The following is a 14,879-nucleotide window of genomic DNA, read 5'->3' as shown; positions in this document are numbered from 1 at the left end:
AACCAAGACCTAGCTAGTCATTAGGTTCGTCCGTCCCCTGTGTTAAAAATTAACAAATCGCCTCCTGGGTGCAGGCGTTCATCTGACAGGACCGTGGGAGTATGCTTGAAAAACAAAAAAAAGGCTCTTCACTTTGTGATTTCACATACTTTTTACTTACAGCCCACACTGTTGAGGAACAAAACCACAAAGGTTTACCTGTGCCCTGACTTTTCAATAGTTCCTAATTCAGTTATCTGGCAAACGTGTGACAGATGTTGCGAGGGGCATTTGGAGCCTGTTGCTCTAAACGCGGCTTATCAGCGCTCAAGCTGTTGTCGCTGCTGGACGACAACTACAGTGACTGTGTGGGCAGAGCGGGGATGTGTGGGAGAGATAGCACAGCGCTTATTAAAGGGCCTGGAGACAGCTGTGGAGATAGCGTGTATTAATCTCATGACGCTTTTCACACACAAGTAAAAGTACTTTTTTACCTTTGAGAAAGTCTCCAAAGAAACAGACTCAGATTGAAATATTTGCCAGAGAATCACAGACTTCTATTTCTATTTGCTTGTGCTCGATTGAAACACAAGAAAAAGATAAATTATGATGTGTAGCCCGTTTAGTTTTTTGTCTCTGACTGTAAAAAAAAGAAGAAGTAATTGTGTTCTTTGATAAACACAATAAACATATCTGTCTCTGAATATTAGAGTAAGATGAAAGTACAGTACCAGCATCTCTTTCTTCAGCATGAAAACTAAGAGCATTCCATTTCCTATTCATGAAAAAAGCCCCGTTGTATTTTCCCTAACACTTCCCTTAAGTGGAGATAACATCTGGGATAAGAAAGCTGTAAAGAGTAAGAGGGAAAGGGGGAGGAGAGTGTGTGTGTGTGTGTGTGTGTGTGTGTGTGTGTGTGTGTGTGTGTGTGTGTGTGTGTGTGTGTGTGTGTGTGTGTGTGTGTGTGTGTGTAGGTGTGTGTGTGAGTTCTTCAAAGCTTGGTGTAGGGTGTGTGTTGGATCGGCCCTGGGGAGGGTAATGTGGGAGATAAGCCTGTGACAGCTGCCAAACGTGTGTGTGTGTGTGTGTGTGTGCGTGCGTGCGTGTGCACGTCTGCGTCCCCCCATTCAAAAGGAGTGTTTCTGAATCCCAACCACCTGCCAGCTCTGGTCCCTTTTGGCAGGTGTGAGTTGGTTTGTACGTGATTCAGACCACTGATGAACGTGGAGCATATATGTGACAGTCTTATCACCAGCATCTCTATGTGATAACATTAAGACGGCCGCATCGATGGAGAGATTACCGAAATGTGAGGGACTATGAGGGCTGCTCATATGATTGGTCCGTGCCTGATTCAGCCTAAAAAAGGAAAAAATAATAATCATAATAAGTGACCTAAAAGGTAAAATATCCCTAACACGAGGATGACAGAAATGTTATTTCATCATTCTCACTTTCGTTATCATTTTTATTTTCTAATAAATATTTATTTCAAAATGGCGTTTTATTAAACCCCAACTTTTATCACATCATGTTTTTTTTCACGACACTTTTAATTTCATAATGGCATTTTTCATGACAGTGGTGTTGTCACCAACCTCTCCCTCTCTTCCCTTAAAGTGAAACGTTGCCGATTTTCACCAGGCTCTGTGTCACTGCAGTGTGGGTATCAGCTCCAAGCTCACCCGCCGGTAAAAGTCAGCCGGATGACGCTAAACGGGTCCCCGATGTGTAACCCGGTGGACTTTTGCCGGCGGGTGAGTGTGGAGCGACACAGAGCTGTTGAAAATAGCAAGCTCAAGAACTGCTACCAGATTTAGCCAGTTAGCTGCTCCTGTTAGCCAGAGCAACAACAAAGTCATTAAGTAAGTCAAGTAATTCTGAATTAACCAACTGAAGGCTGCTGCTGTAAATATACACAGTACACAGACATAAAAACTAACATCTTTAATTATTTAGCTTATCACATGCAGGTTTCATGTGAGCTTTGCGTCAAAGTGAAGAGACAGTAATAACGGCAGCAGCTAACGTTAGCTGGTTAATTTGTTAGTTACCTCGGCAGCCTTTTTGGTTGTAAAGATGTTTCTAGAAAGAAACTGTGAAGAACAAAATGACTATGTGTCTTTTCTCTGTGGTTGCTCTAGCCAATAGGCGCTAGCTAGCTAACACCGCTAACACTTTCTCTTCACTTTTGTGCTGAATAATAAGAACAACCTAGCATAGTTAGTTAGTCGGCTAGGTGGGTAAGCTAAATAAAGAGAGAGGTGTAGTTACTGTGTCTGTGTAGCCTATTGTGTTCAATTTCAGCAGCTTGTAGTTTATTCATAATTACATTGACATTGTTGTTGCTCTAGCTAACAGGAGCTAACTGGCTAAACTTGGTAGCAGTCGTTAGCTTACTAACCTAGCTTACTTACGTAGCTTGCTAGTTTAAGAGAGGAATGCGGCCATGTAAATGGCTGAGAGGTGAGAGGACTGGTGACAACATCACTGTCACAAAAAGTGACAATAAATAAAAACAGTAGAAAATTACATGAAAATGAACTCCAATTTAAAAATAGAAATGTTGAAATAATATAGCAATGACATTAGCTTTAGTATTTTTTTTGTAAAAGTTGTTTTGTACAATTAATTTATTACTTTAGGTTTCGTAAGAGAGGTCTGAAATCGTTGCAGTGCATCAGTGCGTGAGGAATATGAACTTTGGGGTCAATATTAACGAGTGAAAATAGCAATGACAATAAATCTGTAGTCTTTCAGATGTGTAGGAGAGCGGAAGAAAGTTTTCCTGCCTGAAATCACCAGAGTTCATAGGTTAAATTCACAAGCAGGTGGCCAAGCAAACGAGAGCCTGAACCAGGATGTTTCTTTTAGAGGCTCCATTATTCTCAAGCCAGACCAAAGCAGGCCAAGCCACTCCATCTGTTTCAATAACCTGTTGTCTAAAAATTACGAACTCAAACCATATATATATATATATATACACACACACACATATTTCCAAAATGTCAGCTTTTCAGGAGCTCAGAAAAACAAACGTGTTTTGCAGCTTGATGACACTGCATTTGGTTTCATGAGTCTAAGAGTTTGGAGTTTCTCAACTGACAGAGGACTATGTTACCATGCAACTGGAGAGAAAACATGAAAATGGAACTACGTTGTTACAAAATACTGCCACATGGGATTGAGTACTGAACATATTATTTCATTTAAAAGCATTATGACTAGCTGATCTGCAAAATGTCATGGTAGAGTTTCTCAGCGTCTCTCCCTCTCTCTCTCTCTCTCTTTCTCTCTGTCTACCCAGCATGCCACTGTAACCTGCATGCCCGCCGCTGTCGTTTCAACATGGAGCTGTACAAGCTGTCAGGCCGGAGAAGTGGTGGTGTCTGTCTCAACTGTCGTCACAACACGGCGGGACGCCATTGCCATTACTGCAAGGAGGGTTACTACAGGGACATGACCAAGTCCATCTCTCACCGGAGGGCTTGCAAAGGTAACAGGAAATTCAATTCAATTTTATTTACAGTGTCAAATCATAACAGACTTATCTCAGGAGACTTTACAGATAGAGTAGGTCTACACCACACTCTCAAAGACACAAGACTTTCACCCGGGAAATGGGTGTTCGTGTTCTGGAAGTACTACTTAAGGGAAACAGTGTTTTAACCCAAACCACAATCTTTTTTCTAATCTGAGTCGCTTTGGTGCCTAAACGTAACTGTTGTCGCCGCATGACAGTCACCTTTTGTCATCTAAACTTAACTGCAACGGCCTCTACGACTGTAACCTCATGTTGCTCTGTACCTGGCTCACAGTCACCTTTTCTCAGCTAAATTTAACTGTAACGACCGCTAAACTTGACGGTTGTCACGTGGCCGGTTGGCGGTTGCCGTAATTTCTTTTTACATTTGATATTTGTTTACATAGACGAATTGTTGTGCATATGTTTTTGTACGATATCATACGAACCTGTTTATGAGAATGCGTTGCAGGCAGGGCAGGATCAGCTAAATGCTGCTTAAACATCAGTGCATCAGTGTTAGCAATCTACTACTCTTCCTGTAAAACAATACTTTTGATAAATGAACTACATCTTGCTGATAATACGTGTACTTTCACATAAGTAGGATTTTGAAAGCAGGACTTTAACTTTTAGGATCTGTGTACTTCTTCCGCCGCTGTCTGTTTCACACTTCAGGTATTAATGGAATTCTTTAAAAAGTTGTGGAGAAAAGCACTCACCTGTCTTGGTGTCAGTGAACTGACCCGTGCAGCTCCCGAGCTATTTAGGGTCCTCTGTGGATCCCTGACGAGACAAACATAACAAACAGAACAGAGGTGTGAGCTGATCCACTGAACAGAGCAGTGGAAACAACTCGCTAATCGACCCTCTCTCCTATTCATACTTGCAACCCATTGCATAGGCTCAAAAAAACAACACACACGCAGGTGTGAGCACATACGTCAAGCTTGAGACCAAGCGGCCGGGGATTAACGTGTGGGGAGACAAAAGCTGGGCTCCTTCTGTCTCGCAGCACCTCAGGGAGTAAAGGCAGGCTCCGAGGCCCTGAGCAAACAAACTGCTGTCACTCAGTTACTCTGCCTATACACTCAGCGGCAAAATATCCCATAAATGCACAAAATACGTGTGCATATGCCTGTCTCTGACTATGTAGTCTTGTATTCCCAGAACTATCTCCATAGCTGTGGAGTAAGGAGTGACTACACCACAGATACATTCTGGGATAGGAGAAAAAAATGCTCTGGGTTGTTTGCATTTCTTTAAACAAGGGGTCGACCGATACTTCAGGGCCAATACCGATATGCACTTACAGTAAAAATGAAAATCTTTTAGTCAAAATTAACATTTTGGAAGATTGTTTAAATGTTTTAAGCAATTATTTAATACAACTGAAACTTTAAACATAATACACAGTCAAACAAAATTAAAAAAATAAAGAATAAAATAGCTTCCTAAAGTTTGAACATGCTAACAGTTTGTTTGCAGGTGTTGCAGACTGCTTATAGAGCTGCAGCGGAGCCAAAGTTGTACACTTCTTAATTAATTAACTTTATTGGTTATCTGTAAATTAAAACAGCGATACAGATAATCTGCTAATTGCCAAATATCGGCCCCAATAATCGGCCAGGTGGCTCTTTTTGACAGTGGAACATTTGCACCCCGCAAAAGAAAACGCCACATACAATACAGTAACGTGAGCTATTTAAATGAGCTGATACATGGTTAAACCTCATTGTCTCTTACCAGTGTACCTCCGTGTGTACTTCATCCCCAGCAATCCCACCAATCAGTCCCAAAACATCCCAGTTAGAGAGTAATTGCCGTAAACATATTCTTTGTAAATCTTTATAATCATTCCCTGAAAGAACCAAACAGGCCTGCCTTGTTGCACGTTCCAAATTCTTTTTTTTAACTTTTTCACATTTTCAGCGTGTAGCTCTCTAGCTCAAAGGTTGTTGTTGTTTCCCGTAGCGATGGGATTTTGAGAACAGCAACACAAAGAGAGTGGAAGGTGAGGGACAAAGCCTGACATCTGGCTTTATCCTGGAAATGTACTAACTATGTACTAACTATGTGACAGCATGTTTGCCTACAAACATTGAGGTTTATGTGAGATGCTGTTTTTGGATGGAAAGTCTGTTTATAGTCTGTGGGAAAAAACTTTTTAAAAGTTACTAACTTCTTGGCAGTGGCCGCTTTTAAACAATATTAAATCCCATTGTACGTTTACATCATCATTTCTTATGTTGTGTGTGTTAAACAGATGCACATATATTGCTCTCTTGAGCAACATACACCGCTGAGCTATGATTGGCTGGTGACAGGGCCTCAGGATGCCTATTCTCCGGTGCCCCCATCCTTGGTATACCACTGGCTATTTAAACACAGGAACAGCAACATGATATTTCCTACTGCATGCCGCAACAGTCCTCCCCTCTTAATTTACTCTGACTCATTCAGCTTGCATCAAATGAAGGAAAAGGCACGAGCAACTGGGCCTACAAAAAGTGTTTTCAGAGTTGGGTATTTAATATCAGGGGTCGCGCTCAAACAGAGCACTGGGGTCAATTTACTGCATGTGAACACAAGTTTGATAGATCGTTTGTACTGAGCAAAAAAATGACAAATGGTTCTTTGCAGTGTTGTTTCACTCAGCCAGCCTAAACATTTTCACAAGCTATATTTGAGGAGTAGTTAGTCAGGGGGATGGAGCTGGGAGCAGGTCAGCGTAACAGAGTTTCTCACTTTGCCTAATGATGTGGAAACATCCATAGATCTTTGTATAGTCTTTCCAAACAGCTGGATCAGTAACCTGAACACTCCAAGCCCCTCTCCCCAGCTCTTCATACACCCAGCTCGGTGCTCTGGGATCAAACCTAAACAGCCTGATTGCTGCCTTTCTCCTCAGGTGACAAAAACAGGGCAATGTGACATCAGTTAGAAACCACTATATTTATTGTTCAAATCAGCCAACCATCCCACTCTGCTGTTGTTGGACAGGAAATACAGCGCTGCGCCAACACAGCCAGGAGGAAGTCTGCTTTCATTCTCCATTCCTTAACCCCCCCCTCTCTCTCTCTCTCTCTCTCGCCAATACTCAAAATGTCTCAAAACGATTTGCTTAATAGTTGAAGGTTTAGTGCACTATGCAGCGCCTACATCTCCAGTGGCAGCGTGGAATGCCTCATGCTTTATTTCCCAGATTAACAACTTCACCCCTCATCAAGCGCAGTGTAAACACGGCTCTTGGAGAACCAGAGAGCACACCCCCCCCCCCCAACAGTTTTTTTTCCCCATCCCCTTGTACGTTAGGCAGTCTAAGCCTTTAACTAGGAGTCCACAGAGATGAAGCTGGTCCATGGTTCACTGCACCGCACTCGTCCGAACCCTCTCAGCAACCATTCAGCTCCACAGCCCCCCCCCCCATTGCGGGTTGACAGGAATTAATCTGTCCAGTTTGAAGCACCTCCTGCGAAGGCAGTGAGGCTGTGGTTTTACATTAGGGGACTTTTGAGATTCTACCTGTCATTACAAAACAAATGACAAAGTAGCGTTCTGATATTTTATTGCATTATAAACATTATTCAGTCTTTGACATTTAATGTAGAGTACATTAAACACTGTCTCTTAAAGGAGTAGTTTCACACGTTTTAGCAGCCAAAAGAAAACCTTGTTGGTAGAAACAGACTGACTAAAATCTCCCCATGATGTAATTGTTCATTTTTATTGTAAGCTGTGTTATGTCAGTGATTCCCAACCAGGGGTACCCCAGAGGGTACTTGTACTGTCGCCAGGGGGTACGTACAAAGATTGTGGAGTAGCTCAATTAATTTGAAAAAAAGAGAAGAAATTATGATTTTCTTAATTCAATTCTGCTTATTTAAGAAGGGGACAGTGCAAATTAATAAAACGCAAGATTATACATGGGTTAAAAATGCCAGAATTAGCCTAAAGGCTTTTTTTTCATCTGTAGTCCTTTGGCCTCTCTATATATAAATATATATAAAAAAAAAGGCTTTTAAAAATACAAATAAACAAGCAAGAAAGACAATAAAAGCAGAGCAGAACTTAGCCCAAAACAAGACACAGCACAACAGCAAAAAGATTAGCAACAAAACAAAGGGTTACAAGATAAAACAACAGAGCATTGATATATAACAACGATAAGACAAGACACAACTGTTGAGGGCAATATTAAAAGACTAGCCACATATTAACAAGTCAGAGTATGTGAGAGTATGTGACAACTAGTTAGCAAGCAAGCACAGAAGTTTGAACAAGGCAGCTAAAAGTAATAAACTAAAAGTAACGTTAATGGACAAATGGTCGAATACTCCAAGTAGTAGCAGCCTGGTAGGCTAGTAGTAGTACGATTGCTGACCAAACCAACCCTTAATGTTGACAGTTTTGGAGCGCCCAGATAGCTCAGTTGGTAGAACGGGCACCCACATATAGAGGATTACTCCTCAACGCAGTGGGCCCGGGTTCGACTCCAACCTGCGGCCATTTGCTGCATGTCATTCCCCCCCTCTCTCTCCTTTCATTTCTTCAGCTCTCCTGTCAAATAAAGGCCTAAATAATCTTAAAAATATACTGACGCTATTGTATGAAAAACTTAACCATATCCACTTTTATATAACGGACTTTTCTTTATATTAAAGTGGCTAATGTTTAGTTTTTCATATGGAACATAGTTTTGAATCGATGAAGGGGTACGTAAGTTAATCTGACGGCATTGGTGTACCCCAGACCGAAAAGATTGGGTACTACTATGGGTGGGAATCACCAGAGGCCTCACGATACGATATCATCACGATACTTGTCACGATACGATATTATTGCGATTTTAAACATATTGCAATAGTCTGCGATATATTGCAATTTATTACCTTTTTCCAACTTCAAATGATGTCCCCCAAAAGGAAACGTTGTCAACATCTGTTTCATCTAAAAAGATACATATCTCTGTTATTGCTGCAAAATGGGATTGTCAAGCAGACAAACCGACCAACACACATATCATAACAGATTCAATACTTGGCATCGGCGACACGGTATATTGCCACGGAAAATATCGTGATACTATGTTGTATCGATTTTTTCCCCCCCACCCCTAGGAACTACATTGTCATGTGATGATTATTTTATTGCATTTGTAGTTTCCATTTAACAGCCCTCCCTCTTTTTCTATGTAAGGGACATACTCGTGTTGAATTCTCAGAGGAAACGAATTGGATCCATGAAGATTTGACCATTTTACTTTCAACAAATAGACTCGGAAGACACTTTTACGATACATGTCGAGTAGAAGAAAAACAAAGAAGTTTAGACCTTTTAAAAAACAGACTTAATAAGCATCTCGTTATGTTCACGAAGCTCCATAAATTCCAACTAAAAGCAACTCCAACCTCTACTGGACCACTTCAAGCACATTTCAAATAACTCTGCTGGTACATATAACACATGCAGGGCTAATAGGGAGGCTGGGCTTCCACTTCAAACACTGGCTTTATGGTAAACGCTTGGCAGAGCGCGCACACACACACACACACATACACACACACAGGACAAATTTCTCACATTTAAACGTGCTATCCTCCCTACTAACAGCTTAAACAGACTTTGAAGTGCGTTCCACTCGTCCATTAATGGGAAACATTATTCAGGCAGTATTTGCAAGGAACTCTTTGCCAAAAAGCTTTACATTGGAAACTCAATCTGAAGAGCACACAGTCTGTCTGATCACAACGGTGCCGAGGACACAAAGCCGGCTCTCAAGAAGCTCAAAGACACATGCGCCCGTTTGTAGACGCACAACGCGTGCATTTTGCGTTACGCACAGTAAGCCGACACAGTGCGGTGAGGGTGAAATACTATAATTAATCAAGTTATTTACTGTCCTGCGTGCCTTCCAGAGCAGACCTAATGAAAATCCCATCGTCATTATGGGTGGAGGCAAGTGGTGTAATTTGATTGAGGTTTTATGCTGGTGCAGGGCCCAGTTCCCCATCTGTGCTGGTCTGGAAGGAAAAACACAGCATGCTCTAATGTGAATGATTTCTCACTAGGTTTTCATGTCAGATGACTTTTTATTGTATGGGTTATGTAGAGTCAGCAGAGGGCAGGGCGGAGACACACTGTAGCCATTTGAAAGCTGATATTTGTTTTGTAAGGGCACTGGTTTTGAAACCACTCATGTTTTCATTTTGAAAATTGTTTACTTGGGTACAATCAAGCTTGATGTTCTTGTGCTTCTTTTTTGTTTTGTTCCTTTTGTAGCGTGTGATTGCCATCCAGTTGGCGCAGCAGGGAAGACGTGTAACCAGACAACAGGCCAATGCCCCTGCAAGGATGGAGTGACTGGAATCACCTGTAACCGCTGTGCCAAGGGCTACCAGCAGAGCCGCTCTCCCATCGCCCCCTGCATCAGTAAGGCCGACTTGTACCACCATTACACACAATGATTGGATCCAGAGAATTAATCCAAGTTGACTGCGCAAGCAACAACCTCTTATAATGCAGGGCCTCTGGTACAACTTTCTAATGAAGGATACTTTATAGTTTATAGATAATTACTTGACAGATTTAATAAAGGTTAAAGGAAAAAATGAACCTAGGGGTTAATAACACATGATTACCGAGTCGACCGTTCTCTGGGATTTGTTTTCATGCTAATCGAATGTGACCAGTTTTAGCGCAAACTGCTAATTAGCTTATAACGCTAGTCGTCGTGGCAGAGGGTAAAGTAAAAAGAAATCACTATTTCTACACCACTAACGAGGCTCAAAATATCACCACACTTCCACGGTAGAGAACTTTGTAAGTGTACAGATAGTTTATTAAAAAGATTTTATAGAGACCAAGTTTTGTAAACTAGTGTCACTTGCTGCACTGATTACATCAAAACTTCCCCTCCCCCATCACGCTTCTCCTCCAGCCCAGTAGTTACTTCAACACTCAGGATTTGGATACAATTTAGGCAAACGTTCCATTTCTCTGAGCTTTCCATACTCAGTCCTGTCTGTAATAATCATCTTTTTCCAGCTGCTAAAATGGATGACACTTTCAAACAGTGGGACAGTATGGGCCTTACTACATGTAAAGGTTTTTTCATAAATAACGTCTTTCTCAGTTTCACTGACTTGGTCAGTAAATTCAACATCACCAAGTCCAGTTTTTTCAGATATCTTCAGGTTTGTCATTTCATTCAAACACGTCTCATCATTTCCTCAATTACCTGAGCACTCTGACCTAGAGGATATACTACAGACCCCTCTGACCTTAAGAGGCCACATCTGTAACATATACAATTTAATTATGTCACTCTACAGTATATCCATGGATCCAAGTTCTTCACCGTATGCACTATAGTAAGGTTAAGCTGGCCAAAATATACTCTGACACGGATGACATCTGTGACAGATGTAGAGAGAACAGAGCAGATTTACATCATATGTTTTAGTCATGTTCCATCAATATTTGAGGTCTTAAATGAAGTCTTTGATTTAGATCTACAACCTAGCCCTACACTGGCCGTGTTTGGGGTACAAGGGGGTGATTCTGTAATACCCAATAGTAAGGAAAGTCTTGTTGCCTTTGCAACCTTAATAGCACGACGGAGAATACTTATGGAATGGAAATCCTCTACACCACCAAAAGCCTCCACATGGCTTTCTGATATTATGATGTTTCTAAAAATAGACTTACACTTACTACACCCTCTTAATAACTGCTAAGAATTGCAAAGCACAATGATTACACTATTTGCTATCATGAGTAATAGAAGACAGGTGTTTTTGTTTTTTCTTTGTTTCTTTGTTTCTTTATCTGTCCTTTCCTCGGCACAAGGGTTTGTTGTGGGTGGGATGGGGTTAATAGAAAGATGTCTTGTTATAACTGACAATGTAATGTTGCACTGTACACTGTACCTTTTCTAAAACAATAAAAATACTTAGTTTAGAAGATAGTTTAGAAAGACAGTAGCGTTCACGTATACATGCGGGCGCCATCTTGGGAAAACAGTCACGACCAGTCGAACGACGAACGCCGTGTAACCAGTAACCAGTAACATGGCTCAAGCACGGCGTTCGTCGTTCGACTGGTCGTGACTGTTTTTAACGCGTTGTAACTCGCGTTTCTGACATGCTAACGGGTATAATATTACTGACATTTTATTTTTAAATGCGTTATATTACTGCGTAACAGTAAAAAGGAACACAACGCGTTACTCCCAACACCGGCTACAATAACTTCCTCCATGTTGGACTCTTGGCTCGCCATTCCCTCAAAGGTCAACTCTGTCAAGATGCCTCGCTATTGGTCAACAGTGGGACTTCAATTAATTGTCCTTTACAATTAATTGATCGCTATTTTTTTAAACTTTGAAATTGCTGGTGTGACCCTACCTTTCGGCAAAGCTAGTTTAGTCAAATCCTACAGTCAAAGCTTCGATACCACAACCCCATCAGCGATATCAAACCCTCAGAGAACCGCAGGACAGGACCTGAAAAGGACAGGACATGTTTGTAATTTATAAATTCATGGCTCTACTCACTTTGTGTTATTTGTAAGATATTTTGGGTAGATATTTAGCTGTTCAAACCAGAGCCTGGATAAACAGACCATTAGAGCTTGCCTAACATGGCCTTGTGTGCCTTCAACACCATTAACGGCCCGTCTCACAATAAAGCGCCAGAATGAGTCCAAGGGAATGATGGCTGATATGTTTATTGGCTGTATCTGCTGGCTGCAGATTCCAGGCCCTCGGCAATAAACGCCAGCGCCTCACAGAAACAGAGATGGGTCGCTGGTAGCTGCTTTCGCTAGGAGCATCAGGTAGCTGGCTGGCGTGGTCAGATAAGATAACAGTGATGTCTGGGAGGAAATGTACACACTAACAATTGTCCACTATGTTGCTGGGGTTGACATTTCTGATAAAGTTGTGTGTGGGGAAAATTGGACATGGCCTCTGTGGACTTGTTTGGCCAGAATCCACAACGATAATTTAACCTGCTGATATAGGATTTCTTTGATTTTGTTGGAAAAGTAACAAATGCGGTGTAAACGTTGGAGGAACTAGGGGTTTCTGGAAGAATATATTTGGTTTCTCGTATATGTTTGAGATAATGTCTTTCGGTTTTAATAGCACAATATAAAAATTTCTCTCTGCCAGCTCCGACTTTAACAAGACCCGCGGCCTTGGCTCTCTGTACCTTCAACATACCGCAATCAGAGGGAGCGGAACATTGACAGGAAACTCGCAGTCTTGTTACACATTTTCCGGCACATCTGTGTGTCAAAATCAGCTGCCTTTAACGAGACATCCAATTAAATCCATCCCTAAGTGTAATTCATATACGCTCTGAGGTTTTTCACATGGCGTAAAATTCTGCTCTTCGGGGAGTAATCACAGGAAATGGAGCTACATGTGTTTCCCTATCAGATACGTTTTATTCTGTTTAAACTACATAATGATCACAATGTAAAGTCTATCCATCTCTTTGTCGCAGAGATCCCAGTTGCATCTCCGACAGCAACGTACACCAGCTACGAGGAGCCGTCAGGTGAGTAACAGCACATATTCTGCTCATTTAACAACAATAAAACAAAACATCTTTTGGATTCAAGCCCTATTTTTATATGTTCTGTTTTCAAGCGCTGGCACAATTTAGTCCTATTGCTCCTTCAATGTATTTTTTGTTATTTTATTACCGTGTTCTTTTTAATCACTGTGCAGCTAAACTAAAATAACTGCTCCTTCAAACATGTAACTATGTGCACATTTCTACACATGCATGTTTTTCCATCCATAGCGCCAGTCCCCGACTAAACGCACGTCAGTGAGGTCTGAGTGCCGCTGATGTGAACTCCAGATATTTTGACAGTGCTCCCTGCGGCCTCATTGCCTGTATTCCCAGCCGGCTCAGCAGCCCCCCCCCCCCCCCCCCCCGGGTCTCAGCCCTAATCTGATTACATGCTTCATTTGCACCAGTTTGTATTTCAATCAAGGCTGGCTGCGCCGACAGTGAAGCCCTGCCCAACCCTTGTGTTCATGTGCTCTGACAAGGGTGTGACATTAGGCGATATGCAACAAAAATATTTACCTGCAGCTTTACGCCGACCCAAACAACTTTTCAAGACACTCCACTGTCACGGGCAAAATTCTAATAGAATAGATAAGATGATTATTGCCATTTGCAGGTACAGGGCCATACAATTACATTGTAATGTTTGTGCATTGCTCTTGGAGTCAGTTCTACGAAATTCAATAAAAAAAATACAATGAAAATATAAAGCTATATAAATATAAAAGATAATAATAAAAATATTCCCAACTGTTTAGGTATGTTTTAAATTACAGTGTCTCAATTAGTCTTTATTACAATGATACAGGTCGAATAGGCTGAGTCACTTCCGATCATCAATCAGTGTTAGACGAGAGTGGCGCCACTGACTTCATCCAGCTTTGTTGTGAGTCCCACTTCCTACTGTAGTGCCTGGCGAAGGCTGTTTGGAGTTTGGATTCCTGTCAGAAAACGCCACACAGACACCACCCTCCAAATTAGGAGCAGTGTGGTCCCCGGGGGACGCCGCAGAATGAACGTGGCACCGCTGCAGCGACACACAAAGGGGGCGTTTGTCCCCACAGCGGGAGATTGGACCTTAATGAGAGCGGTGGGTGTAATGGCCCAGTGCAGCGATTGCGCTTAGGGGCTAATGGGCAACGTCAGCTATCAAAGGAGGTATGATAAAGGCCCCCAGGGGCCAGCGGGAGATAAAGAGCCCCCGCCCGCCCTCGGCACTTCATTTACATGGAAATCGGGCATGCTCGATATGGACTCGTCAAATTCATTTACTTTGGGATTTCCTCTTTTCTTATTTCTCCCGCCATCCCAGAAAGCGGCCAGGCATTCCACCAGAAATGCTTTCTCTACATACATGAATTCGATCCTCATCCCACGTCCCAAACAGCTTTTTTTTGAGAGAGAGAGAGAGAGGGAGAGAGGGAGGAGAGGGGCGTTTTTTTCTTCCTCAATCATTACCCAGGCAACCTCATTCACACAGAGTATAATGGGGAAGAAAGGGGAAGACTGGACAGAGGGCTGGAAGAAATAATGAAGTTTGTTCATATTCAGGCAAGCTGAAAGGTCCCCTCTCTCTCTCAACTGCTTCGCTCCTTTCTCTGCAGACTGCCCAGCCCAGCTTTCCCACCCCCCAGAAAAGAGCACAAGGCTTATTGCTCCGGGAGAGGCGGAGTGGAAGGGGGGGGGGGGGGCAAACACTCACAGATGATCTGGTTCCAATTTGTGTCAGTCAGTGGAAAGTGGGAGGGAACAAATGATTTTGATTTTTAGTTTGGCCTCTGGTCTCACCT

At 42.2% G+C, this 14,879-nt stretch overlaps 1 protein-coding gene across 1 annotated transcript in view; it reads left to right on the top strand.

Annotated features, from left to right (window-relative positions):
* The window catches only part of ntn1b (netrin 1b), a 58,845-nt gene that overhangs the window by 31,630 nt on the left and 12,336 nt on the right, over positions 1–14,879 (top strand). The window contains exons 3-5 of the mRNA XM_078270131.1: positions 3,287–3,475; positions 9,785–9,934; positions 13,015–13,068. Of these exons, the coding sequence (XP_078126257.1) occupies positions 3,287–3,475; positions 9,785–9,934; positions 13,015–13,068 (393 nt within the window). The remainder of the gene's footprint in view (positions 1–3,286; positions 3,476–9,784; positions 9,935–13,014; positions 13,069–14,879) is intronic.

Source organism: Sander vitreus, chromosome 15, assembly GCF_031162955.1.
Source record: "Sander vitreus isolate 19-12246 chromosome 15, sanVit1, whole genome shotgun sequence".
NCBI classification, from domain to species: Eukaryota; Metazoa; Chordata; class Actinopteri; order Perciformes; family Percidae; genus Sander; species Sander vitreus.
This window is presented reverse-complemented; position numbering and strand designations above follow the sequence as displayed.